We start from the raw sequence: 25,911 nt of genomic DNA, 5'->3' as shown, positions 1-25,911 counted from the left end.
AAGACATGTGACTCAAGAGTCATTCTAGTGGATCTGCTCTGTTTGTCGTCCTGGTCGTGTTTGATTCTTTTTTAAAATTCGTCTGATTTAATGTTGATGTTGTAATTGTGACGCAATCACTTCCTTTCAACCACAATCAGTCAAACCGAGGCTCGACGGCTCTTCTCTTCGAAATGTCTTTAAATGCTGGTTTGAACGTCTGCTGGGTTTGTTTGACACACAATGTGAGGTTTTATGTCAGAATATATATTTAACAAACCATTGGGTGATAAAGTTTTATGTTCTGCTGACCGAAGGTGAGATCTTTGTGTTTGTCCGATCACCATATATTGTATATATATTACGTTTTAATTGTCAATTTATTTAAAATTCAAAATGTTTTACCATATTTAATGATCTGAGACTTTGAATTGGTTGAAAATATACATTCGTTTTAAACAATCAATAGATATAGAAAAATGAATAAACGAATATAAAAATGATGATCAAACGTGGATTTAAAGATCGTGATATTAAAGGATCACAAGGAAGACTTTTAGAATTTATGGTAAAGTTTAGCGAGAATTTTAGTTTTTCTCGAGACTGAAGAAGTTTTGTTGACATCATGACGTCAGTGTTGAGTTATGACCCGCCTTATGTTGCTTCTGATTGGTTCATATGTCGTCAGGCCTTCTGTGATTGGCTGGATTGACGGAGAACGGGAACAATGTTTATTATCATGAAAAGATCAATATTGAGTATGGATTGCGCCCCGAGAGGTGAGGCACTGCCTCCCCTGAGCCCAGGTCGCTGCACTGCAGCGTCAGCTGTGCATGAGTTAAACATATGTTGTTGTCCAACACGTCTAATTTCAGATTCCTGTAGATGAGTTTAAATCTTCACAAGGTTTTATATGTTTTGTGAATGCTGAGCTCACAGATGGTTGTACTGTGCAGTATATTATATATTTATTATTACAATAGCTGTGTTAATACAAGTACATGACAATGTATGCGCCAAAGATACATTTCTTTATATTTTTGCTGAAATTGCAACATGTGTGTAGATTGTATTACAATTTAACACACACCAACTGCTATAGCACACATTGAAACACAAATAAAGGATCAAACGCTGATAAAACAACTGTTTCCTCCTAATGACGCTTGAAAGACGTTTCTCAACAACAACTCCTTCCATCTCAAGTATGACCTGCAGTTCTCTGCTTCCTGCAAAATGCTTGCAAAATGTTTTCTCTGTTTACTTTGCTTGGATAATATTTTTTACATTTTAACAACTTTTACCCATTAACTGTTTTTCCTCAATGTCACATGTTCAAGCCTCAGCATCTGCACTATTGAACGATTGAAAGTCAGTTCAGTGGAAGCCTTGCAATGAATTCAAGGCAAATAGTGGCAGTTAAAGCTTTGGTGGCCTAAGAATGATATATTTAAAGAAATCACTGTAAAACATTCAAATACAATTGGTAGAGTATATAAACTGTTATCTTCTTACACTGACTAACATAAGCATTGATTCATTTCTTCAAATATTCATGTCATGATGTTTATACACAATATTGAGATGAATTGCTGCTTCCTCGACGCTCTCACCATCATCTTAAACACAGTTATTACTTTAAAGAATCTAGTTAAAAATATACATATATTTGTACATTTTAAAGTCGTGTTTATTTTATTTTTCATGATGAATAATGTTGTTCCATCACGTCTGTCTTTTACTAGTTTCCATGACAACCAGGTTACTTGACCCGCAAGAAACACACGTTCACGTTGAAAAAAAGAACATTAAGTAACTGTCACTAAACACACATTGAATAGTAAAATAACCCAGATTGCTGAGGCTAGAAATCATGCATATTATATATTATATTGTCTCGCATGTTAAAGATCATTTTGAAATTTCTTTTTTGTTTCATTTAATTTGCCCTAATTTGCCAACAATAAACCCGCCTTATTTTCCTTAACCCCTTCTTTGTCTCCTGTTTGTTCCAGTCAGGGGTCCCGGCAGAAAGTTAAGTCTGCCAACAGATCTTAAGACTGATCTTGGTACGGTAGGCGAAAGCCAGACATTTCATTGTTTATCTTGAACTAGTCTCAGCTTTTCCCATCTTTTCTAAGCCTCTACGTTCCTTTAAGTCAAATCTTTCCCATTCTTGTTTTGCAAGGTCAGCATTTCCCCACTTTGACTGTGTTTCAGTGTTTTTGACGTGTTCATCGCATCTACATTTTGCAAGTGTTTCTAAAGGCGATTTCTGACTCATACGCTACTATAATCAATCATTGTATTCAACCTTTCCTCCACTAACAGCTTTGCTTAACAGTGATCGGATCATTTTAACCACCATTCCCACGACACGACTTTTATTGGTTCTTCTCACGTTACAGCTACTTTTTTCTCTTTCTTAAACGTGTCGAAGGTTTTCACAACCAGAGCCTTTTCTCTGCACTTTCTTTCTGTTTCTTTACCTCAACATTCACATTTTCCTACTGTCTGTTATTAACCTTTAAAAAAAAAATCGAGTTATTGCATTTGAAGGTAGAATCCCAACCGCTGGAGCTTTAAACCTTTCAAATCTACATAGGATTCTATCAGTGACACGTCTGTTTGGTCAAAACCCGACACTTTTGACCAGAGGATTGTGATCTGTCCCCCCTTCCCTCACTCTTGAGACCCCAAGATACTTGTTCCCCTGCAGAAGGCCGAGGACCTTCCCTGGCCTATTCCAGCCAGAGAACCATGGAGTCAGATTGGGAGGTGACAAGTTTTGTTGGAGAGTGAAGCAAACAGAACCACATCAGCTGCAGAAAGCAGTGACCAATGTTGAGCCTGAGTGCTCCCTGACATTCTGTGGGTGATGGTTATGAACAGAATACGGTAGGAAGGTCCTGGTTACGCCCCCCACAGGATTAACAAAGGGACTGCTGTTGATCGCCTTTTACACCTCAAGCACTTTTAAAAATTGTATCCAGGCTGAAGAAATGTAGATTTTATAAACGAAAACTTGAAAACTTCTTGCACTTCTTTGGCCGAACCTTGTCCACAGTTATGAGCCGCTGCAGGAAACATGAGTTCCTCTAAACAGATGTATATTTTATCAAAATAAGTTTTCTAGTTGAACACACATGAAATTTTGTTTTTTATCGTAAGGTAACGATGCATTACTGACATCAACATGTTTCCAGAACCTTTTCACCTTTTTTTGCAACTCACAGAAAAAAAAGTTGCTGATACTTGCAGACTGTTTACATTGAACATCAGCAAATATGAATCAAGATCAACTTTAGTTTTGTACAGATGTGAAGTTTTATTTCACTTTATCACCTCATATATGTTTGAACTTTGACCTCAGATTCAAGCTCATTCAGGGTCAGATGAGTTGTGAGTAGTTTTATGCCCAGTTAGGACTAAAGATCTGCCTGAATGTAGTTGAAGTTGAATTCTATGATGCATGTTGGCTTGAAACCCAAAACTCAACATTGAAGACAAGCTACGGAAAATGTACAAATTTGTTTTGAAGATTAAGCTTCTTTACACCAATTTCTACTCAAAACACGTGGGTCGATCTGCCTGTAAATCAAGCCAATAGCAAAACCTCTGCTGCTTCACTTTCAATCCTTTTCTACATGTTTAAGTTGAGTCTGTTTGAAGGGCTTTGAAAGATTATTGAGCGAGAAAGCATTTTGTGGCTGAAATGAGAAAGTTGTTTCTGACATCATTTGTGATCAAACCTTTGAGACCAACCTGGCGTTCATTGTCTTCTGTTGACCAATCATCTCTCGTGGCACTTTCTACCTCTTTTACTCCATCTCTACCTGCTGTTGAAACCATTTCTAGAGCACATTCATGATAGCAAAACAAAACAAGAATATCCATCTTAAGGGTTGTTTCCTATAATACAGAGAGAAGAATTTCCCAATTGTGCAATTCTGCCAAAAGTTGTTTCCTAGTTCTCTGTTTTATAAGTTGGACATGATGGATATTTCTCAGGAGGGATCTAAGAATGTGACATTATTTTTGTTTTTTGCTAATGCTTTGCCGTTGTTGCAGATCATGTCAATGGACATTGCACTAGTCCGACCTCCCAGCCCTGCTCGGCGGGGAAGCCTCGCAACCCGACGGGTCCTGAGGGGCCCCGGCTCGCTCGCAGAGGCCCCGGCCGACCACCGTTCCGAAAGGCCCAGTCGGCTGCTTGCATGGAGATCTCTTTGCCTGTGTCCCACCCTGAAGGTGTGTGCTTGGCCGCCCAGCCTCCCTGAACCCCCTAACATCCCTCCATCAAGAGAGCATGAGGACTCTGTACCTGGACACTCATGCTGATGCAAGACTCTTATGCATCAACACAGGTCAGGGATTAGAACTGTAGTGTCAAAGATATAAATATCAAAGTATTTTAAATAACAGCCACAAATATAAGGATAAATCATTTCAATTAAAACTATCTGTGGACGTTCTTCGTTCCGTTGAAATGATGACCTTGAGTAGTTCATGTTAATACATCTTCTATTGAAATAGTTTGCATCAAAAGTCTAATGACATCAATAACGACATGTAATGATTGATTCTTGCATCAGCATCACTTCAGACGCTTTGAAGACAGACTTGCAAGAACTTCTCCACGCATTGCATCTGACGCTTGTTCTGACCATCAAGAGCCCGAAGAGTTTTTCTTTTTACTTCTTTCAAACAATATTGATTTTCGGCATGTGGAACTAATATTTTATCACATCAATGAAAGTGATTATTCTGTAGAGGTTAAAATAAACGTGTTTCCAAATATTGGAAGCTTTAGGTCAAAGCAAAGGTTTTGACAAACTCCAGGTCCATCCTTTTTGGCACAAGTCCAGGTAAGAAGGACTAAATATGAGCCTTAAATGACATCATTTACAATTAAAGTTTGACAAAATATTTTTACGACACAAACAAGAATTGAACTGACTTAAAAAAAGAAGAAGTTACTTTTCCACACTTTTCTTCGTCTGGATATTGAAAAATGAATGTCATGAGGTCTTGATCTTGAACCTTTGATTCTTAGACGTAAATATGTGAATGAATGCGAAACAAGCCTTGTATAGTTAAGTCTGTGACCTTGAATGAAGTTTTAAGGTTTAAATCTCTTTGTTTGCTGATGTGTCGTGTTCTTCTGATTGACACGAGAAAAACTGTTCAGTCGTAGCAAAGATGGAAACTTTGTGAATGAGTCTTGCTTCGAAACTCACTTCTTCTTCTCTTGGTTCTCATCAGTTGTTCGGAGCAGAATCACTTCAAGAATGAAAGGTTGATAAAGTGAGGACGATGTGAAGGAACGATGGAGAGATGAGCTCGATATACAGTGAACAGCCAAGATATTAGAAAGATAGAACTTTATTGGTCCCTCGAGCGATCAAGGGAATCATTAGAAACTAATGGAAATATCGAAAATGTATTCATTTTCGTAAAGGTTTGACTAAACGTTTCTAAACAAATAAATATATTGATTTTGAATCTTAAAATTAGAGTTGTTGGGTTTTTATACAAATGGTTGGCAGTATTTCTCAAATAAACTAGTACAGACTTATTTTCGATGCTTTTATTATGATCCATTATTATGGATTATATTGCGACCTAGTTGTCATTTTACAGAGTAGCTTAATTATTATTGAACACAGAATGGAGAGCATCGTCAGTGATATAGTAATCAAAGGTTAGTAACTCAATTGGAAAATTTGAGCAAATTTGAACTTCAGGATGTAGCTGGTGAAGGTTCAGATTTATGAACACAAACTAAACCAGCAGATAAATGAGATTCAATTCTTTGTAGATTTAGACGTCACTGCTGTGATGTCGTTATAAAACATTTTTTTTACAGTCTGGCACATTTCCTACATTATTGGGAGTTCATTGAAGGGACTGGTTTTGTAGAATAATTAACTGATTTAAATTGTAATTATCTAAACTAAGAATATTGTAGATTGAATTGTTAATCCTCTGGAAGAGATTTGGTGATTGTCAGATATTAAGACACGCTTCAATCTTAAGTCTATATTTAGAGGCTGTTCAATGAAACCAATGAATCGACTCTCGATGCATGATGTTCAGAGCAGGTTGTGATTGTGCGTCACTTTATATTTTTCTTTTCCTCACCACTTCCCTGACTCTGCCTCCTCTCACCATGGTTCACGGTCAGGGATCCTCATGGGGTTCCTCCGTAATGTCAGGGTTCCACTGAGACACAGTGTAAACCCAAACCACAGCGAGAACTGCTTCTCTACAGCTGAAGAAAAAAAGATTTGTTTTTGCCGTCGAGAGTGAGTTGAGGTTCTAGATATCAGTATGAATGTGTGCTGCTGTTTGGTGGAGCAGATGTTGTTAAATAGAGTTTCAGGAGCTGTTGAAGTTGAAAACTACCAGCGCCTCTTTCTCTGTAAATATTTGGAAAACTCACCCCACATTTATTTCACTCTGTTTCTCTTTCCCTCTTTCTGTCATCTTCTCGGTCGCTGCTGTTCGTCTGTTTTTGTTTGGTGGATGGTTTGTATTGACATGGTGTGTGTGTGTGTGTCTGGGGCATCATGTGGGTCTGGGGTTGTGGTGGGTTCATGTCATGGGGCGTGGTCAGGTTATGCATCCAGAAGGGCGATGCTTCAGCAGTTACATGGAGTCACTATGTACTCCCACGATGAGCAGCACAGCAGCACCACTGCCTGCACCTGGAGCGACAGAGGTAAGGCGACCTGGGCTGCAGACCCGTCAACTGCTGATACATAAACGTCCGTCCGTCACTCAGTACGTCAGTTTGTTTCGCTCGTTTCTGTTTCGTCTGAAACATGCCAGAAGTGCTTGTCGAGCAAAATATCTCTCACAGGCATGATGTGGCATTTAGTGTCTGAAGCACTCGTGTGTGTCGTCATCTAGAAATATTCCTTAGAATTGCTCAAGTTAAAAAGTTGGTACATTAGCATTTTTCTTAATCACATCAATGCACTTTAAACAACATCGGCACGAGAACGCTGCTCACTTTTCACGTCTAAATAATTCACAAACGCTGCAAGAGACGTTTTCTCATGGAGGTCTCACAGTTGTAGCCCTGAAGTCTCCCTGTGTTTAAGTTTGTCTCTGGGTTCTTAATATGTTGTCACAAGTTCATCGACGCTCGTCTCTGACACGAAGCGTCGTATGTCTTGATGTTCACCAAACTTTCTGTCTGTGGCGTCTTTTGCTGACTTTATTCCAGAGAGTGTTTTCAGTGGAGAATGACGAGGAACTCAAAACAAAAATCCTTCTTGGAGTTCGACTTCGATTCCTCAGTCATTGATTTGAACTCCTTGCACTCAAAATGGTTTGATGCTCCTTTGTGTCTCTTGTGCTGCCAGTGACCAGTCGCTGTTATTAGGGTTGAATCGGCTTCATTACTATTCCTTCGTCCTGGTTTTGTTATATGTTCACGGTTCTCACATGTGCTAGAATAGAGTCAGTAAAATAACCCATTACATGTCTTCATACTTCAATGTCAGTCCCTGACGCTTCACATGTTTCTCCTCCTAATTATTTCTGTCCAAACGCTGCCACAGAGAGTCGTGAAAACTCCTTCAGCCGCTCACGAAGTTCCAGTGTTTCGAGCATCGACCGCGACACCAAGGAGGTGATCACGACACTAGAGTTCGGGGAATCCTATGGCCGGAAGAGTGACCCTCAGCCGACCCCATGTTTATGGGTGGGCACCAGCCTCGGCGTGATCTCACTCATGCCAATGTCTATTCCTACGGATCCGCAGGAGAGGATGGAGGATCCAGTCACCGTCGGTCCCAGCGGTGAGTCAAATAAAAGGGATTTCTCTTTGCGTCTGGTGTTGCCTGTCAGGTTCCTTCAGGCATGTTTGTCCTCACAGTCCAGAGTTCAACTACTGACCCTCGTCCAGTCGACAACTGTGCTGGTGTTCAGTGACACGACAACAAATGTGGCACAATAACCCAAACATGAAAACATTGGTTTGTTCATGTTTCAATGAAATCTCTGGAATCACTGTCACTTCTTCACAAGACGATGAAATGTTGTTTCTTAAATAGTTGCTCAACTGTACAGACAAACACACAAGCACTTGTTTTTCAAATATGTCTGGACTGGAAACACAAGTTACAGCTGCTGAAAACAACGAGTCATATATGAAGATATAACATAGTAACGTGTAAATGAGAGTCAAAGTAAAACACTTTTGAAGCAAATATTCTTTGTTGGCCAAACAAACTAGACGTGAGATGATCATGACATCTGCGAGGGATGGTGTGGTGCAGCTGGGACTTCATTTATGGGAGAAACGTGTCAAATGTATGTCGTCATGAACCTGTGAGTCTTCATTGGGAAATTAAATTGCTTAAGAGAGTTGATGTCTTCACTGGGTTCTCTCTCTTCTCAGGAGCTCTTCTGATGTTGAAAGGCTCAGTTTTGCGCTTCGGCTTCATGGACTGCACGGGCGCACACATTCAAAGTCCCTACGAAGTCTGGCGGGACCTCAACGCTCCAGAGGATCCTGAGCGACCACAGCGGAGAAGACTGGTCTCCTCCTTCCAGGACGCCTGTGGAGAAGGACATCTGGTGGTGGTTTGCTCAGAGAGGCAGGCCAAAGTCTTCCTGATGCCCTCACAGTCCTGTCTCTTCGTCCACAACATCACAGAGTCGTCCTTCGTGCTGCGAGCTGACGTGGTGTCCGTGAACAACAGTGTGTGTCTCGCCTGCTTCTGCGCCAACGGACACGTCATGACCCTCAGGTACCTGGACAGGTACCTCAGGTACCACCACGACCTGAACTCGAGCTCCACCTCCTGCAGATCAGGTTCACGGACGCGTCTCAAAACCTTGTGATTAAATAATACCTTAACAATAGAATGAAGTTAAGGTTACTTTACAGTCAATACAGTTTTTGTTTGCTGTGTCTCAATAATCCTCTTTTTCCTCAAAGTCATTTCCTAACATTGAACATTTAAAAATCAATACAAAGATCGAAGACAAAGCATGAAAATTAATTTCTTTCAACTGTGTCTTCTGAGCTAACGTCAATATTTGAAGTTCAACAATTCTGGCTCTGATAGAAAGATGGAACATGTGACCCGCAACCAGGGTCATGTGACCCTTAAGTAAAAGCAATATCCGACACAAAACAAAGAATTGAACATTTATGTTGTTTCTTCTTGGTAAAAGAAGGAGAAACAATTTTAAACAGATGAGCTGTGATTTCCAAGGACCTTCTTGAGAACTTTTAGATTAAGAAGAATCCAAAAGAAGCAGCGATCGATGTTCAAGAAGAATCAAAAAGGAAATGATGACGTTTGTCATTCATTTCTGCTCTTTCATTCTCCCACAGTTTACCAAGTCTGCGGCCGTTGATGGACGTCAACTACCTGCCTCTGACTGACATGCGCATCGCAAGAACCTTTTGTTTCACTCATGGGGGTCAAGCTCTTTATCTCAGCTCCCCGACGGAGATCCAGAGAATCACATACAGCCAGGAGATGTTTGACAACCTGCAGGTCTGCTGTGACAGATTCCATTCATTGTTTATTTATATTCCTCACAATTGTCTTCTTAACCTGCTGGAACAGCATCTTCACTGTTAAACTACTTCATGATGCTGCTATACTGCCACCATCTGGCCACTAGACACACCTCAGCCTTTTACCAGCTTTTGTGCTCAGAATACGTCACAACTGTAGTTCGAAATCAGTGACACTTCAGAAATGAAATCCATTTTTTCTTTCTAGGATATGCTTGGAGAGATGTTTGTCCCGATAGAAACCCCAGAAGCCCAGAACAGAGGCTTTCTTAAGGGCTTCTTTGGAGGAAACACTCACTCGTTCGACAGAGAGGAGCTTTGTATGTTTACTTATGGTCCATGTTATCATCTGTGGACTCATGTTCATCTGATGTGGCCCTCAGTCGGTGAGGCAGCAGCTGGCAAAGCCTCTCGGAGTCTGGCCCAACACATCCCGGGTCAGGGAGGCGTGGAGGGGATGAAGGTGGCGGCCAGCGGTGTGGTGGGAGATCTGGCCAGAGCTCGCGTGGCTCTGGACGAGAGAGGACAACGACTGGGAGAGCTGGAGGAACGTACGGCCCTCATGATGACCAGCGCAGAAACCTTCTCCAAACATGCTCATGAGGTGAGGCCAGGGTTGGATCAGCGATGATGGAGTGTTGACTCTCTTCTCTGCAGCTGATGTTGAAGTGCAAAGACAAGAAGTGGTACCAGTTCTGAGACGGACTGAGGATCCTGGATGCTGAGAGACTTTCACTCAAGGATGGACTCCAGACTTTACGGCTCCTGGTCCGAGTGTCGCGCGACCGGAGAATGTCTTGATCTTTGGTCGTGAGGGACGACGAAGGCGATGAAGAGAAATCATTGACATTGTGTTACTGATGGTTTTGGGTTTTCTGGACCTCACTGTGTAGATAGTGAAAGATTAAGAAAGCAACATGAAACGCATGATAAACACCTGGATGACTATAATATCAAACTGCCATAAGAAAAAGCAGCATGCTACGCTAATGCTACGCTAATGCTACGCTAATGCTACGCTAATGCTACTTGAGAAAAACACAAATATAATTTTCTTTGATAATATACGCCACTTATAGAAACTATATAAAACTTTATATTTTTTGAAGTATTGACACAAATAGTATCTATAAAAATGTGAACCTGCATTGCTACTAAGCCAAAACACATTTTTTCCCAAATTTGTTGATTTTCTTTATTCTTATTTGTCTCACTTGACTTTATCGATGCGCAGCTGAAACTCTTTCTATTGAACTGAAGCTAAATCTCTCACAAGCTCAGTTTATACAGAATCACACAACTATTTGGAAATGGAAATGGCAGACGTGTGTGTGAAGGCTTCCATCGATGAAAGGTATTTTGGACTTTGTTTGTATCTACAGAATCGTGTAAAATCCATGCGCCATGAAAAATGAGTGGGTCAGTGACGAGGAAACATCACGTGTTTAACCCTGAAGAAGATGATGCTTCACAGAAAAAAGGTGTATTTGTGTTTGGTATTTGTCATTTTGGGGTTTTGATGTACAAGTCAATTGAATGAGTGTCGAGAGATTTTTAAAACACAATCTAAATCCCCCTGATTCAAGTGGTTTTTCAAAGTTGTGATTCGTGGCAGTATTTGAGACAGTTTGTAACACGATGATCGTTCACACCGACGAGGAAAGACGTCCTTCATGGTTAAGAAGTAACGTGTTTTACTTCATGGTTCAGAAGTAACGTGTTTTACTTCATGGTTAAGAAGTAACGTGTTTTACTTCATGGTTAAGAAGTAACGTGTTTTACTTCATGGTTCAGAAGTAACGTGTTTTGCTCAAGTAATGTTCAGATGTGAGTCAGTGATTATTAAAAAAAATGTTTGCGTGTTTAAAAACTTGCAGCAATTTCAAATGAAAGAAAATGTGTTTGGTATTGTTCCTGATGATGTCGTACGATGGTGGCCTGAACACGAAGTACTGTTTACAGCTTCATGATACATGGGTGTGTATCACTCTGTGATTGTGTTGTACATGTCATTGTGTCGACACAGCTGATGGTTTCATATCCGTCTCTGACACATCAGGCCTTTATGCACATTTTTATCGACACACATTGAGCATCAAGTTGTGCTGACGTCACATAAATATGCAGCTTGGAGAGGAAATCATCTGAAAACACAATGAAATGTGTCTTAAAACTGAAGGAACACTTCTGTGGATTCATGTCCATGCAGTTCAATATCAAAGAAAAATCACAAAATGTATTTGAAAAGGCTTCTACTAACAGGGTGTTTTATTCGTATGTTCTTTTATATATTAAATGTACATTTCAATGTTTTGGGGCTGAAAGTACATTTCTGGAGTATTTTCTTGTTTTATGTTGAACCATCACTTCATGGCAGCAAAGTTTGTTCTCTTCGGTCAGTTCTGCTATGTTTCTCATCGTCGACAGAACAGTAATGTACTCGGGATACTTGGCAAAACTGAAGGACGTATGTTGAAGTGAAATAAACATTGATTGATGTAAACAGTTGATGTTTGATTGAAGAGCTTTAAAGATTCTGCTGTGTTTTACAAACACAATATCGTTGAAGCATCGTTTGAAGTTTTATCATCGTATTTATCTGTCGATTTTAAATCCACACGTGAAACTAGGTCGAGTTCAGACATTAAAGCTTCTACATTACATCTATTAATTTATTTATTGTTGTTTTATTATTAATAGTTTAATTAATTAAGAATAATGTAGAAATCAAACAGTAATAGAAATTAAATTAATATTTCAAAAGTGTTTTTTTTTAAACAAAGTGAGATTCAATCTTTCAGTGGAAGTTCTGTCCGCTCAGCGTGTGACGTCATCACATAAGAATGATTTTCATAGTCTCCTTCACTGAGTGTAGTTCTGCTGTTTAGCCACTGAGTGGCGCCAGTGACCATTACAATGAAAAGGCTTTGCTGCTCAGCGTATTTATTTCTTTTTTTATTTTAAAAAGTGAAAAATAGTGAATGAAGTCACAGGTGAGGACGGTATTTAAAAAAAAGCATTTATTTATCAACACTCACTGCAGACACACAGGCAGCATCACAGTCCAAAGGTGGGAAACATGGGTCACATCCAAGGATCGAACACAAGCAGTCGTTCTTTAGCTTGAAATGAAATGTTCTCTTTGACAGTTTGCGTTCGATCATGTGATCGACTGATCATGTGATCGACTGATCATGTGATCGACTGACGCGCGATCATGTGATCGACTGATCATGTGATCGACTTACGCTCGATCATGTGATCGACTGATCATGTGATCGACTGACGCTCGATCATGTGATCGACTGATCATGTGATCGACTGACGCTCGATCATGTGATCGACTGACGCTCGATCATGTGATCGACTGATCATGTGATCGACTGACGCTCGACAGCTTCAACAAGTTGGATGTAGTGACGTACGAAGAAGCGTTCGAGGTAAATGATTGACACACGAAATAAAACATGGCTTCCTGGATTGTCAACAAGTATTTTCAATTATTCAATGAAGACAAAATATTTTTCAATATCTTGAGATGAAACTTTTCTACTTGATCTAAATCCTGCATTTAATCCTTAAAATGTATCATTGTTGCACAATTAGTTTGACTCCAGTCGCGCGAAGGCCTTGTGTTGGTCATGAAGTCTTTAAACACCAGAGATGTAAGGTAAAGTAAGGTAAGGTAAGCCTTTATTACCCACAGATATAAGGATCTAAATTGAAGTATTTTGGCATTTTCAGTCAATTTTGACGACGAAAACAAGAACATCGTTGTGTTAAAATCCACATCTTTCTAGTTTCACTGAACTTTTATCTTCACCTGCTGAATCAAGTGAAGGTTCTGAATAGTTCTTTATTGACTCCAGACTCTTGAAAACGAGTTACTTTGCAATGTGTTCTTCTTTCTTGGCACGACTTGAACGACTGACGCCTTGAAATGTTCACGAGTCACAAAAGCACGTCAGGAAATTAAAATTCATGTTTTGAAGCAGAAACTTTTGAAATGCATTTTCCTGGTGAGTTTGAAGATAAAGACAGAAGTTTAGGATCAGTTTCGGCTGATTTAGTGTTAAGAGTTAGTTCTGAGGTCGAGTCGTGATGATCGTCTGCAGCTCATCGAGTACAAAATGGAAAAATAGTGGTTGAGATTCTACTGATACTAAAGTCTAATAAAAAAATTCATGTGAATGAAAAGTTTGAAGGACGTTCAAAGTAAACAGCAGCGTTCTCTGAAGCTCTTCTTGTTCTTCTTGTTCTTTCCTTTTCCGTTTTTGTCTTTGTTTTCGGACATTTTCTTCCCGCGTACGTCTCGCATGAGGTCGAAGAACACCTGAGGAGCACAAGCGAAGTCAGGCTGATGTTCAGAGACTTCAGGAGGGTTTTGACCACATCTTGCTGGACCTTGTCCACGTTGGCTCTGGTCTTGGCAGAAGTCTCCACGTACTGGACCCCCCACTCCTCCGCCTTCCCACGGGCTTCATCCACGGACACCTGCCGGCGCTCCTCCAGGTCCGACTTGTTCCCGACCAGCAGCAGAGGGATCTTGTCTTCTTCTGCCTTCACTCGTAGGATCTGCTCTCTAGGAATGGAACGAACCCGTCGTGATGTGTTTTCACAACAAGATCCACCTTTTCTCTCTTTAAAATCTTTAAAATCTCTTTAAAATCATTTTTAGAGATCATCATCTCTAAAAAGTAATTTGCTCAACTTTTCCAGAGAAAACCTAAACAAGTGTCTCTCATGGACTCGTGGACCTTCATGACCGTCTTGAGGACCAAAGGTTTCTCACCTGAACTCTGCAGTCGCCGTGAAGGACTCGTGCTCCGTGATGGAGAAGACCAGCAGGAAACCTTCTCCGCTGCGAAAGTAGTTGTCTCTGATGGCAGCGTAGTCCTCCTGACCCGCCGTGTCCAGGATGTCGATCTGAACCTCTTCTCCGTCCAGAACCACCTTCTTCCTGTAGCTGTCGGCCTTGGTGGGCTCGTAGTCCTCCACGAACTGAAGGTCGTTTCCAAGAGATATGAGAGATTTGTTTTCATCATCTTGTTCTTTTCTCAAACATTCTAAAATTCTTTGTTCCAATGCGTCCTTATCTTACGACGAGTCCTGATCTGTCAATCATCAGCAGGTCATGTGACTCACCTCGTCGTACATGAACTGCAGGGTCAGCGCCGACTTCCCGACTCCGCCGCTGCCCACCATGATGACTTTATGCAGCGCCAGAGAACTCTGGTTTTTACCTTTTCCAGCCGCCATGACGTCACTTCCTGTTTCTTTAAACAAGCTCTCGGAACAACCTGTGGACAGAAGACAGAAGTGAGACCTTCTGTCACAATAATGAACATCAATAAAACTGTTGTTAAAGTCTCTCTGGCTGCACCTGAGCAACTCCTCCTCCTCCTCACTCCTCCTCCTCCTCCTCACTCCTCCTCCTCCTCCTCACTCCTCCTCCTCCTCATCATCACTCCTCCTCGTCATCATCACTCCTCCTCCTCATCCCGCCTCCTCATCATCACTCCTCCTTGTCATCATCACTCCTCCTCCTCATCCCTCCTCCTCATCATCACTCCTCCTCATCATCATCACTCCTCCTCCTCATCCCTCCTCCTCATCATCACTCCTCCTCATCATCATCACTCCTCCTCCTCATCCCTCCTCCTCCTCATCCCTCCTCCTCATCATCCCTCCTCCTCGTCATCATCACTCCTCCTCCTCCTCCTCATCACTCCTCCTCGTCATCATCACTCCTCCTCCTCATCCCTCCTCCTCGTCATCATCACTCCTCCTCGTCATCATCACTCCTCCTCCTCATCATCACTCCTCCTCATCATCATCACTCCTCGTCATCATCACTCCTCCTCCTCCTCCTCATCCCTCCTCCTCATCATCACTCCTCCTCGTCATCATCACTCCTCCTCCTCCTCATCCCTCCTCCTCCTCACTCCTCCTCCTCATCACTCCTCCTCATCATCATCACTCCTCCTCCTCCTCATCATCATCACTACTCCTCATCACTCGTCATCATCACTCCTCCTTCTCCTCATCACTCCTCATCATCATCACTACTCCTCATCACTCCTCATCATCATCATCACTCCTCCTCATCATCATCATCATCACTCCTCCTCACTCCTCATCATCATCACTCCTCCTCCTCCTCATCATCACTACTCCTCATCGCTCCTCCTCCTCATCATCACTCCTCATCATCACTCCTCATCACTCCTCCTCGTCATCGCTCCTCCTCCTCATCATCACTCCTCCTCATCATCACTCCTCCTCATCATCATTCCTCCTCATCATAATCACTCCTCCTCCTCATCATCACTCCTCCTCCTCCTCATCATCACTCCTCCTCCTCATCATCACTCCTCCTCCTCATCATCACTCCTACTCCTCATCGCTCCTCCTCCTCATCATCACTCCTCATCATCACTCCTCCTCATCATCATCATCATCACTCCTCCTCGTCATCGCTCCTCCTCATCATCACTCCTCCTCCTCCTCCTCCTCACTCCTCCTCATCATCACTCCTCCTCCTCCTCCTCACTCCTCCTCATCATCACTCTTCCTCGTCATCACTCCTCATCATCATCACTCCTCCTCATCATCACTCCTCCTCCTCCTCACTCCTCCTCCTCGTCATCACTCCTCCTCCTCATCACTCCTCCTAATCATCACTCCTCCTCCTCATCATCACTCCTCGTCATCATTCCTCCTCATCATCATCATCATCATCACTCCTCCTCCTCCTCATCATCATCATCACTCCTCCTCCTCCTCATCATCATCACTACTCCTCATCACTCGTCATCATCACTCCTCCTTCTCATCACTCCTCATCATCATCACTACTCATCACTCCTCCTCCTAATCATCACTCCTCCTCATCATCATAACTCCTCCTCACTCCTCATCATCATCACTCCTCCTCCTCCTCATCATCACTACTCCTCATCGCTCCTCCTCCTCATCATCACTCCTCCTCATCATCATCATCACTCCTCATCACTCCTCGTCATCGCTCCTCCTCCTCATCATCACCACTCCTCATCATCACTCCTCCTCGTCATCATTCCTCCTCATCATCATCACTCCTCCTCCTCATCATCACTCCTCCTCATCATCACTACTCCTCCTCATCATCACTCCTACTCCTCATCGCTCCTCCTCCTCATCATCACTCCTCATCACTCCTCATCATCACTCCTCCTCATCATCATCATCATCACTCCTCCTCGTCATCGCTCCTCCTCCTCATCATCACTCCTCCTCGTCATCATTCCTCCTCATCATCATCACTCCTCCTCCTCATCATCACTCCTCCTCACTCCTCCTCATCATCACTCTTCCTCGTCATCACTCTTCCTCGCCATCACTCCTCATCACTCCTCATCATCATCACTCCTCCTCATCATCACTCCTCCTCCTCCTCACTCCTCCTCCTCGTCATCACTCCTCCTCCTCATCACTCCTCATCATCACTACTCATCACTCCTCCTAATCATCACTCCTCCTCCTCATCATCACTCCTCGTCATCATTCCTCCTCATCATCATCATCATCACTCCTCCTCATCATCATCATCACTCCTCCTCCTCCTCATCATCATCACTACTCCTCATCACTCGTCATCATCACTCCTCCTTCTCCTCATCACTCCTCATCATCATCACTACTCCTCATCACTCCTCCTCCTCATCATCACTCCTCCTCATCATCATCATCACTCCTCATCACTCCTCGTCATCGCTCCTCCTCCTCATCATCACCACTCCTCATCATCACTCCTCCTCGTCATCATTCCTCCTCATCATCATCACTCCTCCTCCTCATCATCACTCCTCCTCATCATCACTACTCCTCCTCATCATCACTCCTACTCCTCATCGCTCCTCCTCCTCATCATCACTCCTCATCACTCCTCATCATCACTCCTCCTCATCATCATCATCATCACTCCTCATCACTCCTCCTCATCATCACTCCTCCTCGTCATCATTCCTCCTCATCATCATCACTCCTCCTCCTCATCATCACTCCTCCTCACTCCTCCTCATCATCACTCTTCCTCGTCATCACTCTTCCTCGCCATCACTCCTCATCACTCCTCATCATCATCACTCCTCCTCATCATCACTCCTCCTCCTCCTCACTCCTCCTCCTCGTCATCACTCCTCCTCCTCATCACTCCTCATCATCACTACTCATCACTCCTCCTAATCATCACTCCTCCTCCTCATCATCACTCCTCGTCATCATTCCTCCTCATCATCATCATCATCACTCCTCCTCATCATCATCATCACTCCTCCTCCTCCTCATCATCATCACTACTCCTCATCACTCGTCATCATCACTCCTCCTTCTCCTCATCACTCCTCATCATCATCACTACTCCTCATCACTCGTCATCATCACTCCTCCTTCTCCTCATCACTCCTCATCATCATCACTACTCCTCATCACTCCTCCTCCTCCTCATCACTCCTCCTCCTTGACCTTTTAAGTATTTATTTTATTGGGTTTTTTGATTGTTTATGTGCTTCTGTTCCTGAAAAGATCTATAAATACTAATTACTTAAAGTTTCAATCCGTGTTCATCTTAACTCTGTTCTTATGCAAAGCTTGAGGTGGACGTGAAAAGTGTTAAAATATAAAAACTGAGATAAGATGTTGTTCTTATCACCAGTCAAACCATTTGAATCAACTTGAATACTTGGATTCAAACATCACTATCATACTTGGATTCAAACATTACTATCAAATGACGTAAAAACAATTACTCAACAATTGCTTTGCTCTTCAAATATAAGATCAAAGTTCACTTTCAGTTTTTGAAAAAGAATGTCGGCTTCATTGTTCCTCAGACCAGGAAGTGAGTCCGACCTTCGCTTATCCTGCCTTTGTTTGAGTCGAGTGACGTTTTTATTGAAACTATCATAACACGAGACTAACATGTTTTCAGAACTATCAGTGCATTCTTAATGTTTTATTGAAACTATCATAACACGAGACTAACATGTTTTCAGAACTATCAGTGCATTCTTAATGTTTTATTGAAACTATCATAACACGAGACTAACATGTTTTCAGAACTATCAGTGCATTCTTAATGTTTTATTGAAACTATCATAACACGAGACTAACATGTTTTCAGAACTATCAGTGCATTCTTAATGTTTTATTGAAACTATCATAACACGAGACTAACATGTTTTCAGAACTATCAGTGCATTCTTAATGTTTTATTGAAACTATCATAACACGAGACTAACATGTTTTCAGAACTATCAGTGCATTCTTAATGTTTTATTGAAACTATCATAACAAGAGACTAACATGTTTTCAGAACTATCAGTGCATTCTTAATGTTTTATTGAAACTATCATAACACGAGACTAACATGTTTTCAGAACTATCAGTGCATTCTTAATGTTTTATTGAAACTATCATAACACGAGACTAACATGTTTTCAGAACTATCAGTGTATTCTTAATGTTTTATTGAAACTATCATAACACAAGACTAACATGTTTTCAGAACTATCAGTGCATTCTTAATGTTTTATTGAAACTATCATAACACGAGACTAACATGTTTTCAGAACCATCAGTGCATTCTTAATGTTTTATTGAAACTATCATAACACGAGACTAACATGTTTTCAGAACCATCAGTGCATTCTTAATGTTTTATTGAAACTATCATAACACGAGACTAACATGTTTTCAGAACCATCAGTGCATTCTTAATGTTTTATTGAAACTATCATAACACGAGACTAACATGTTTTCAGAACTATCAGTGCATTCTTAATGTTTTATTGAAACTATCATAACACGAGACTAACATGTTTTCAGAACTATCAGTGCATTCGTGGTGAACTTATTAAACATTCAATTCTAACACACTTTCCCTCGACTATAAAGAAAGCGTCGCGGAGAAAGAAGAAGAACGTCCGAAGATAAAGAAGATAATGAAGAACGTCTGCACAACAAAGTGAAGATTTTCCAAAGGAAGTTTAAAAAACGTTTCAATTCAATTCAATTTTATTTAAAGTGTCTTATCATAACAGAGTTATCTCAAGACACTATACAGTTGAAATAAGACTACAGTTGATTAAGGAAAAATAGATCCAGCAATTCAACAAAGAGCAAGAAACAAAACACTGTACAGTGAGCAATGGAGAGGAAAAACTTCCTTTTAGAAGCAGAAACCTCGAGCGGAACCAGACTCATTGTTGACGGCCTGCCGCTTTGACCGGCTGGGAGTGGTTTCACCACTAGAGTCTTAAAGCTGCAGTGGAAGAAAAGAGTATAAATATGAACGTAAGTTATATTGTTTTCAGCTAAACTCTTTAAACATTGACACACAACTAGTATTCATTTCTAATGTTTCTTTGTTCCCTTCAGCATCGAAGACTTTACTTGTTACTGACACAATAGAGTACATTTCAATTGTCTTCAATAGAAAAAACATGACATGTTTGACATGATCAAAATATAGACTAAGATCTTTTGGAAAGATTTGTGTTTCCATGTTCGACCAGTTTCAGCTTCTGTTTGAGCTTCTGTTTGAACTCCGTTGACTCGGAGCTTATTAGTCCAAACTTTGTTCTCCTTAAAGCTCGAGTTTATCTTTTCTCTACAGTTGATGTTCAGTTTGATTTATATTCATGAACACATCGCAGGAAAGACATGAACTACGAGGAGTTTTTGCTGATTACGGCAATATCTAGTTTTCAACAGCAACTGAAGGAAGATTCTGTGTCTTGATGATATCTTTGTTGAATTGATCTATTTTTCCTTAAATCAACTCTAGTCTTAATTTAATCAACTCTAGTCTTAATTTAATCAACTCTAGTCTTACTTCAACTGTATAGTGTCTTGAGATAACTTTGTTAAGATAAGACACTTTAAATAAAATTGAATTGTTTATGACTCAGAGTTCTGAGTCTTTATCTGGAGTCAGGGCTCAGTTGACATTAACTTATACTTAACTTACATTAGGTCGTCATGATACCAACATTTCAGATACTTCTCAATACCATGGTTGAAAGAGCACAACTGTATTAGAGAAAACCAAGTATAAGTATAATAACAAACTTCTTCAAACATTGATGAATTAAATAACAAAATCTCCAAGTATTATACATTTAAACAGTGGTGATGAGTAACCTTCAAAATAACACACATTTGAACATATTCCTTTAAAATCTTTTTTGGCTACATTCTCCCTTGTTTCTGCTCAGTTTGATCCGACTCATACTCGAAATATATATGTATATATATATGTATATACACACATACATACATACATTTCAAATAACATGAGTTCAACAACACAAAGAATCTCCTAATTTAACTTTGCATAACTGTATATAAAGTTTACCATCAACTAATGTAAAGTATTATAAACAAACGCCTGTAGTGAGCGTTGCTGTACTGTTGTGTCGTCACTTTAACGTGACACAAGTTGCGTCGTCACTTTAACGTGTCTGAGCCCCTCTCCTCCTCTTGGTCTTCCTTCACTGCTGTATCTTTGGGTGATATTTCGGCACTAGTGAACAAGATGAAACCCTCCTCTTGCTCAGATGACGTCCTTCCTTCCTCCTCATTATCCATGAGTTTGTTTCTTCTCGTCTGGACTATTGCAACAGTTTGTTTTCATGTCTTAACAAGAAGGATCTGTCTCGTCTGCAGTTGATTCAGAACTCTGAGCCGCTCTAGTAGAAGAACTCACATTTCTCCGATCCTTCAAACTCTTCCCTGGCTTCCAGTTTCTTTCAGGATCAACTTTAAAATTCTGGTTCTTACTTTCAGAGCTATTCATGGTCAGACTCCTCCTTACATCAGTGATCTGGCCCAGCCTTACACCCCAGCTCGGGCTCTGAGGTCTGTGGATCAGAATCTACTGATGGTTCCTCGCACACGGTTCAGGACCAGAGGAGAGAAATCTTTTCAGGCTGTTGCTCCTAAGCTTTGGAACCATCTTCTCTCTCTTTGCGCTTGATGGAGTCTACTGACTCCTTTAAGAAACATCTGTGTTTGATGATCTACTGACTCCTTCAAGAAACATCTGTGTTTGATGATCTACTGACTCCTTCAAGAAACATCTGTGTTTGATGATCTACTGACTCCTTCAAGAAACATCTGTGTTTGATGATCTACTGACTCCTTCAAGAAACACCTTAAGACGTTTCTATTTGTTCAGGCTTTTCCTTGAATTTCTCGAACTCCTGTGTTGTTCTCAGTATTATCTTGATCTTTAAAGTATGTACTTTTTTGAGTATTGTTTTGATTGTTTAAGCGCTTTGTGACCCTGGTCTGGAAAAGCGCTATATAAATAAATATTACTTACTTACACAAGTTGAACTGAAATTCCAGTTTGTTGGTTCGAAGTGTTTCCTCTTTTACTTCAGAGACACAGGTTTGTGACGATTCATATTTTCTCACTCGAATCTAAAGTATTTCCAGATGAGACTCAGACTGACAGGTTTATCAATAACAAGAGTGTTGACTCAAAATACACAAAGCTTTTGTTTTGAAGATTCAGAGTTTCTTCTTCTTATTCTGCGCACACACACACACACACGCGCACACACACACACGCACTTCAATAAAATGTTATTTAGTGACTTAAAAGATAAAGGACTGAAAGCATGATTCATTACTACTATGATATAGTTTCATTAATAGATGCAAATGCATGCAATGATTAAATGTTGTATCGTTGAAATAACACTTAACTCTGGACTTCACTCCTGCAGGATCTAGAGTCGTCCACAAAATGAGTCTTTGGTCTCCAGTACAGTTTAAATACAGAATAAATCAAAGTATGTTTATTTGTGACAAACATAGAGAAACAAATCCAGAGGAGAAAAAACTAAATGCCAGGAAACATGTTTTTGTGAAATAATGTTTGTGGAGCAGCGAGTGATTCCCCGACACGTCACCCTGAATACTAACAAGCTTTCAACAGAGACGTCTTTGAAGAGATCGAACAGAATGAAAGCCTGTGTTTGTTCAATTCTTCTTTCAAACCATCAAACTCTAAAATCTCTTGAGAAATGACTGACTTGTGTGTTTTGAACCCAAAGAAAAGTCAAAAGGAGATTTTTTACAAGTTAGACCCTTGACACCCGGGGTGTAAAAAACAACAATAATAATATATCGCAATATTTCTTTTCTCCCGATACTGTGTCGATATTGAAAAAAACTTTTTTTTTATGTTTTATATTTTATTAGTGTGTGTTTAAAGGCAATCATTTGATTTTTTGATTTTACAATTAACCCCATTTACAGAGTTTATTAATTTGTCTGCCAAAGTAACCACAAAAAAACGGTAAAATGGCATTAATGAGTGAAAATGAAAGAATATACCAGAGTCCAGCAGCTGTTAAATCTACAAGAGTCATGTGATCTGATGAAGACCAGCTCAAGTCAATATATGTTCAGCATGTTATAGCATTGAATGTTTACTATGCTTTGATGGTTTTGTACAATTCAATTCTTTAAAATAAACAATATGTAAATGTTCTGACAGTGGTCTCATCAGTGTATCGTGATCAGTATAATAATGACAGATTCTTGCCAAAGTGAGGTTTCTATATACGAGTAGAAGCTTCAAACTGAGGCTCCAGGAGATCACTTTGAAAGCACACTTTTGTAATAGTTCAGTAAAGTTCAAGATCCTTTCTGTAAATACAGCCAATACTGAGCAAATGAAGAAGCTCAATAATGGACCATCAGGTCACTTTGAAAAGAGACAGATGTTTAGATCACAAATGTAATGAGAGAAAAGGCACAAATGACAGTTGAACGAAGTATTTTGGGTGAAATCGTATCTTTCTTTCCTCTGATGACAAACAGCTGCACAACTAAACATTCTTCTCAGCTCCAAGAATCTAATCCGTCTCTACATGTTTGTCAAGAACGTCATCAGTGCTGATGTCATCATCGCTTGTATTGGCCTTAAATTAATAACTATTGTTCCGAATCATTGGCCAGTAGTTATTAAATGTCTTCATTACGTTTCAATCTTGCCATAAAAACATCCAAACACCAACAGAAAGCTCGTCTGTAACGTCTGCTATTAAAGCTCCACAAGAATTGATCAGAAGAAACTTAAACAAGTTTGTATTTTACACCAATGCTGCAGGTCTAGAAACAAACATCTAGCACCGACACTTGCAATATGTTTGAACGAGGAAGACAACTTCAAGATCAATAAAGTTCTACCTAAGATGTCAGACTAAGGACTTCCACTACAAACACACTTAAAAGGGCAACAAACATGAAAAACCCAACTGTCCTGACGTACATGTAGTCAACATTGAAGTCTTCCTCCCCAAGACCTAGTGAGTCCCCAAGACCTAGTGAGTCCCACATCATGACCATGTTTTCAACTTAGTTGAAAGTTTAGTGCTTTTAAAATTTAGATTTATTTAAGTTTCTCTGATCAATTCTTCTCACGTGGAGCTTAAATCCAAGATGGACATTACAGACGAGGAGTATAAGGTATTTGGATGTTTTTAAGAAGAAGACAACTGAGCTCCAGTCACTACATTAAAATGAACAAACATTTTTGTCTCTAAAAATAACAGATTTCTCTGATATTAACCAACATTAGTCGATATGAAAACATGAGGGAAGGTTGAATTGTTCTTCCTTCATTTTTCACTCCAGTTCAAACTTTATTCAACACACTTCGCTCCTGCAGCTGAAAGCAAAATTAAATCGTCAAGAAAATGACTTTGAATTCAGAATCAACTTTCACTTCCAAAAACCACAAGGAAGAACAACAGCCCATATTGTGGCACCTTTTTAAAAGGTCTACAAGTTTAAAGGCTGGCATCAAAATTCAATCATCATCATCAAATTATTTTGTTATAAACAGACGCAAACAAATATCAACTGAGACGATATGAAAATGTATTTATATCTAAAGTAAAATCACAAGTGGAACCTGTACTTTGAACAAGTTACGATTTGTGTGGATCAGCGAAATGTTTAACAACTCGAGTCACTCGGCAATAATATCTCCTGTTAACTCAAAGATTCTTTCTGCTGCGTAGAAGCTTCAGTTCGTAAGAAAACATTACTATAAACAGTTACACCTGTAACATCATCTGACGTCACCTGACGTCCTTATCTCTCGTCGTATATGATCTCACATCACTTTCCACCAAACAAAGACAACTTTGATCAATTCTGCCAGAAGTGACAGAAACATTTAAAGTCAGATCTCAAAACTCTAAGTAATAAATGCAAACTTTAAACCATCAAACAACGAGCATCGATGCTTGAGATCAAATGTTATTCACATGAACAACCGTCGAGCACCAGTGACACACCTTTACCTTCACATGAACCTGTGACTCTCATTCTGGGGCAGTTAGAGAAAAGATATGAACAGAATGAGAATCAGGCATAAATGTTTCGTTATTTAGATCCAAAAGAAAATAATTTTGATTAACTTACCAACGTTAACATCAAGTTTTAATAAAAAAAATATCTTAGTCTTGCTTTGTTTCTTTGTTTTAATGATGTTTAGCTTTGTGCTAAACTTGAACTTTAGCATCAGGTTTAAGCTTCAATAAGTGAATAGAAATCCTTCTTTGGTGAAGTTTTCAAGAAGGTTGAAGAGTTTGATGTTAAAAAAACAGTCTGTACATGAATTAAACAAGTTCAACTAAAGTAAACAGTCTGTACATGAATTAAACCAGTTCAACTAAAGTAAACAGTCTGTACATGAATTAAACCAGTTCAACTAATGTTAACAGTCTGTACATGAATTAAACCAGTTCAACTAATGTTAACAGTCTGTACATGAATTAAACCAGTTCAACTAAAGTAAACAGTCTGTACATGAATTAAACCAGTTAAACTAAAGTAAACAGTCTGTACATGAATTAAACCAGTTCAACTAAAGTAAACTGTATTTAGGAAAGTAAGAAGGTTAGTTGATATTTTCCGCTGCAGCTCAACTAGTCTTTAAACAGGTTATTGATCACGTGTTAGTAACCAGTTAAAATAACCAGTTCTTACCAAAGAAGATTCTTAGTCGGAGTCTTCGCGTGATGTTATCTCGATGTTTCCAATATCAACGGATTTCGACTCATTTGGTTCCTAAACACGAACCGTTTCTCCAACAAAAGCCCCACCTCTGTTTTCACTTCCGGGTCTGCTTTTAGCTTCCGGATGACGGAATGTGACGTCATCGTCACTATCGAAGAAAAGTATTCTTTGAAGGATTTCTTACAGAATGAATTGGAAAAGATAACGAAGACTGATCAGAAACAAGAATAATGAAGAAAATGAACAGATAAACTGACTAGTTACTGACAGAAACAGCAAGAACTTTAAGATCTTTCTCA

The 25,911-nt window shown here is 40.1% G+C and overlaps 2 protein-coding genes across 12 annotated transcripts in view; one reads left to right on the top strand and one right to left on the bottom strand.

Moving 5' to 3' along the window:
* The window catches only part of stxbp5l (syntaxin binding protein 5L), an 81,398-nt gene extending 70,871 nt beyond the window's left edge, over positions 1-10,527 (top strand). For 3 of the 11 annotated variants that reach the window (XM_087804737.1, XM_087804736.1, XM_087804732.1), the window contains 8 exons: positions 4,051-4,230; positions 6,599-6,703; positions 7,551-7,790; positions 8,393-8,744; positions 9,338-9,503; positions 9,735-9,846; positions 9,910-10,130; positions 10,184-10,527. In XM_087804737.1, the coding sequence (XP_087660863.1) occupies positions 4,051-4,230; positions 6,599-6,703; positions 7,551-7,790; positions 8,393-8,744; positions 9,338-9,503; positions 9,735-9,846; positions 9,910-10,130; positions 10,184-10,225 (1,418 nt within the window). In that variant the 3' untranslated portion in view covers positions 10,226-10,527. Of the gene's footprint in view, positions 1-1,994; positions 2,049-4,050; positions 4,231-6,598; positions 6,704-7,550; positions 7,791-8,392; positions 8,745-9,337; positions 9,504-9,734; positions 9,847-9,909; positions 10,131-10,183 lie in introns of all 11 variants that reach the window. The other 8 variants (XM_087804741.1, XM_087804740.1, XM_087804742.1 and 5 more) reach the window with 4 other exon arrangements.
* Positions 10,528-12,531: 2,004 nt separating this feature from the next.
* LOC148067937 (ras-related protein Ral-B) lies at positions 12,532-25,715 on the bottom strand. Its single transcript, XM_087804743.1, has 5 exons — positions 25,583-25,715; positions 14,672-14,826; positions 14,319-14,527; positions 13,931-14,108; positions 12,532-13,859 (listed from the first exon to the last, which is right to left on the bottom strand). The coding sequence occupies exons 2-5, from the start codon at positions 14,783-14,785 to the stop codon at positions 13,737-13,739; spliced, it is 624 nt and encodes a 207-aa protein (XP_087660869.1). The 5' UTR covers positions 14,786-14,826; positions 25,583-25,715; the 3' UTR covers positions 12,532-13,736.
* Between the last annotated feature and the right edge of the window lie 196 nt (positions 25,716-25,911).

The sequence above is a fragment of the Callionymus lyra genome, chromosome 12, assembly GCF_982586985.1.
Source record: "Callionymus lyra chromosome 12, fCalLyr1.hap1.1, whole genome shotgun sequence".
Taxonomy (NCBI): Eukaryota; Metazoa; Chordata; class Actinopteri; order Syngnathiformes; family Callionymidae; genus Callionymus; species Callionymus lyra.
The sequence above is the reverse complement of the archived record's forward strand: the minus strand, read 5'-3'. Positions and strand labels throughout refer to the sequence as shown.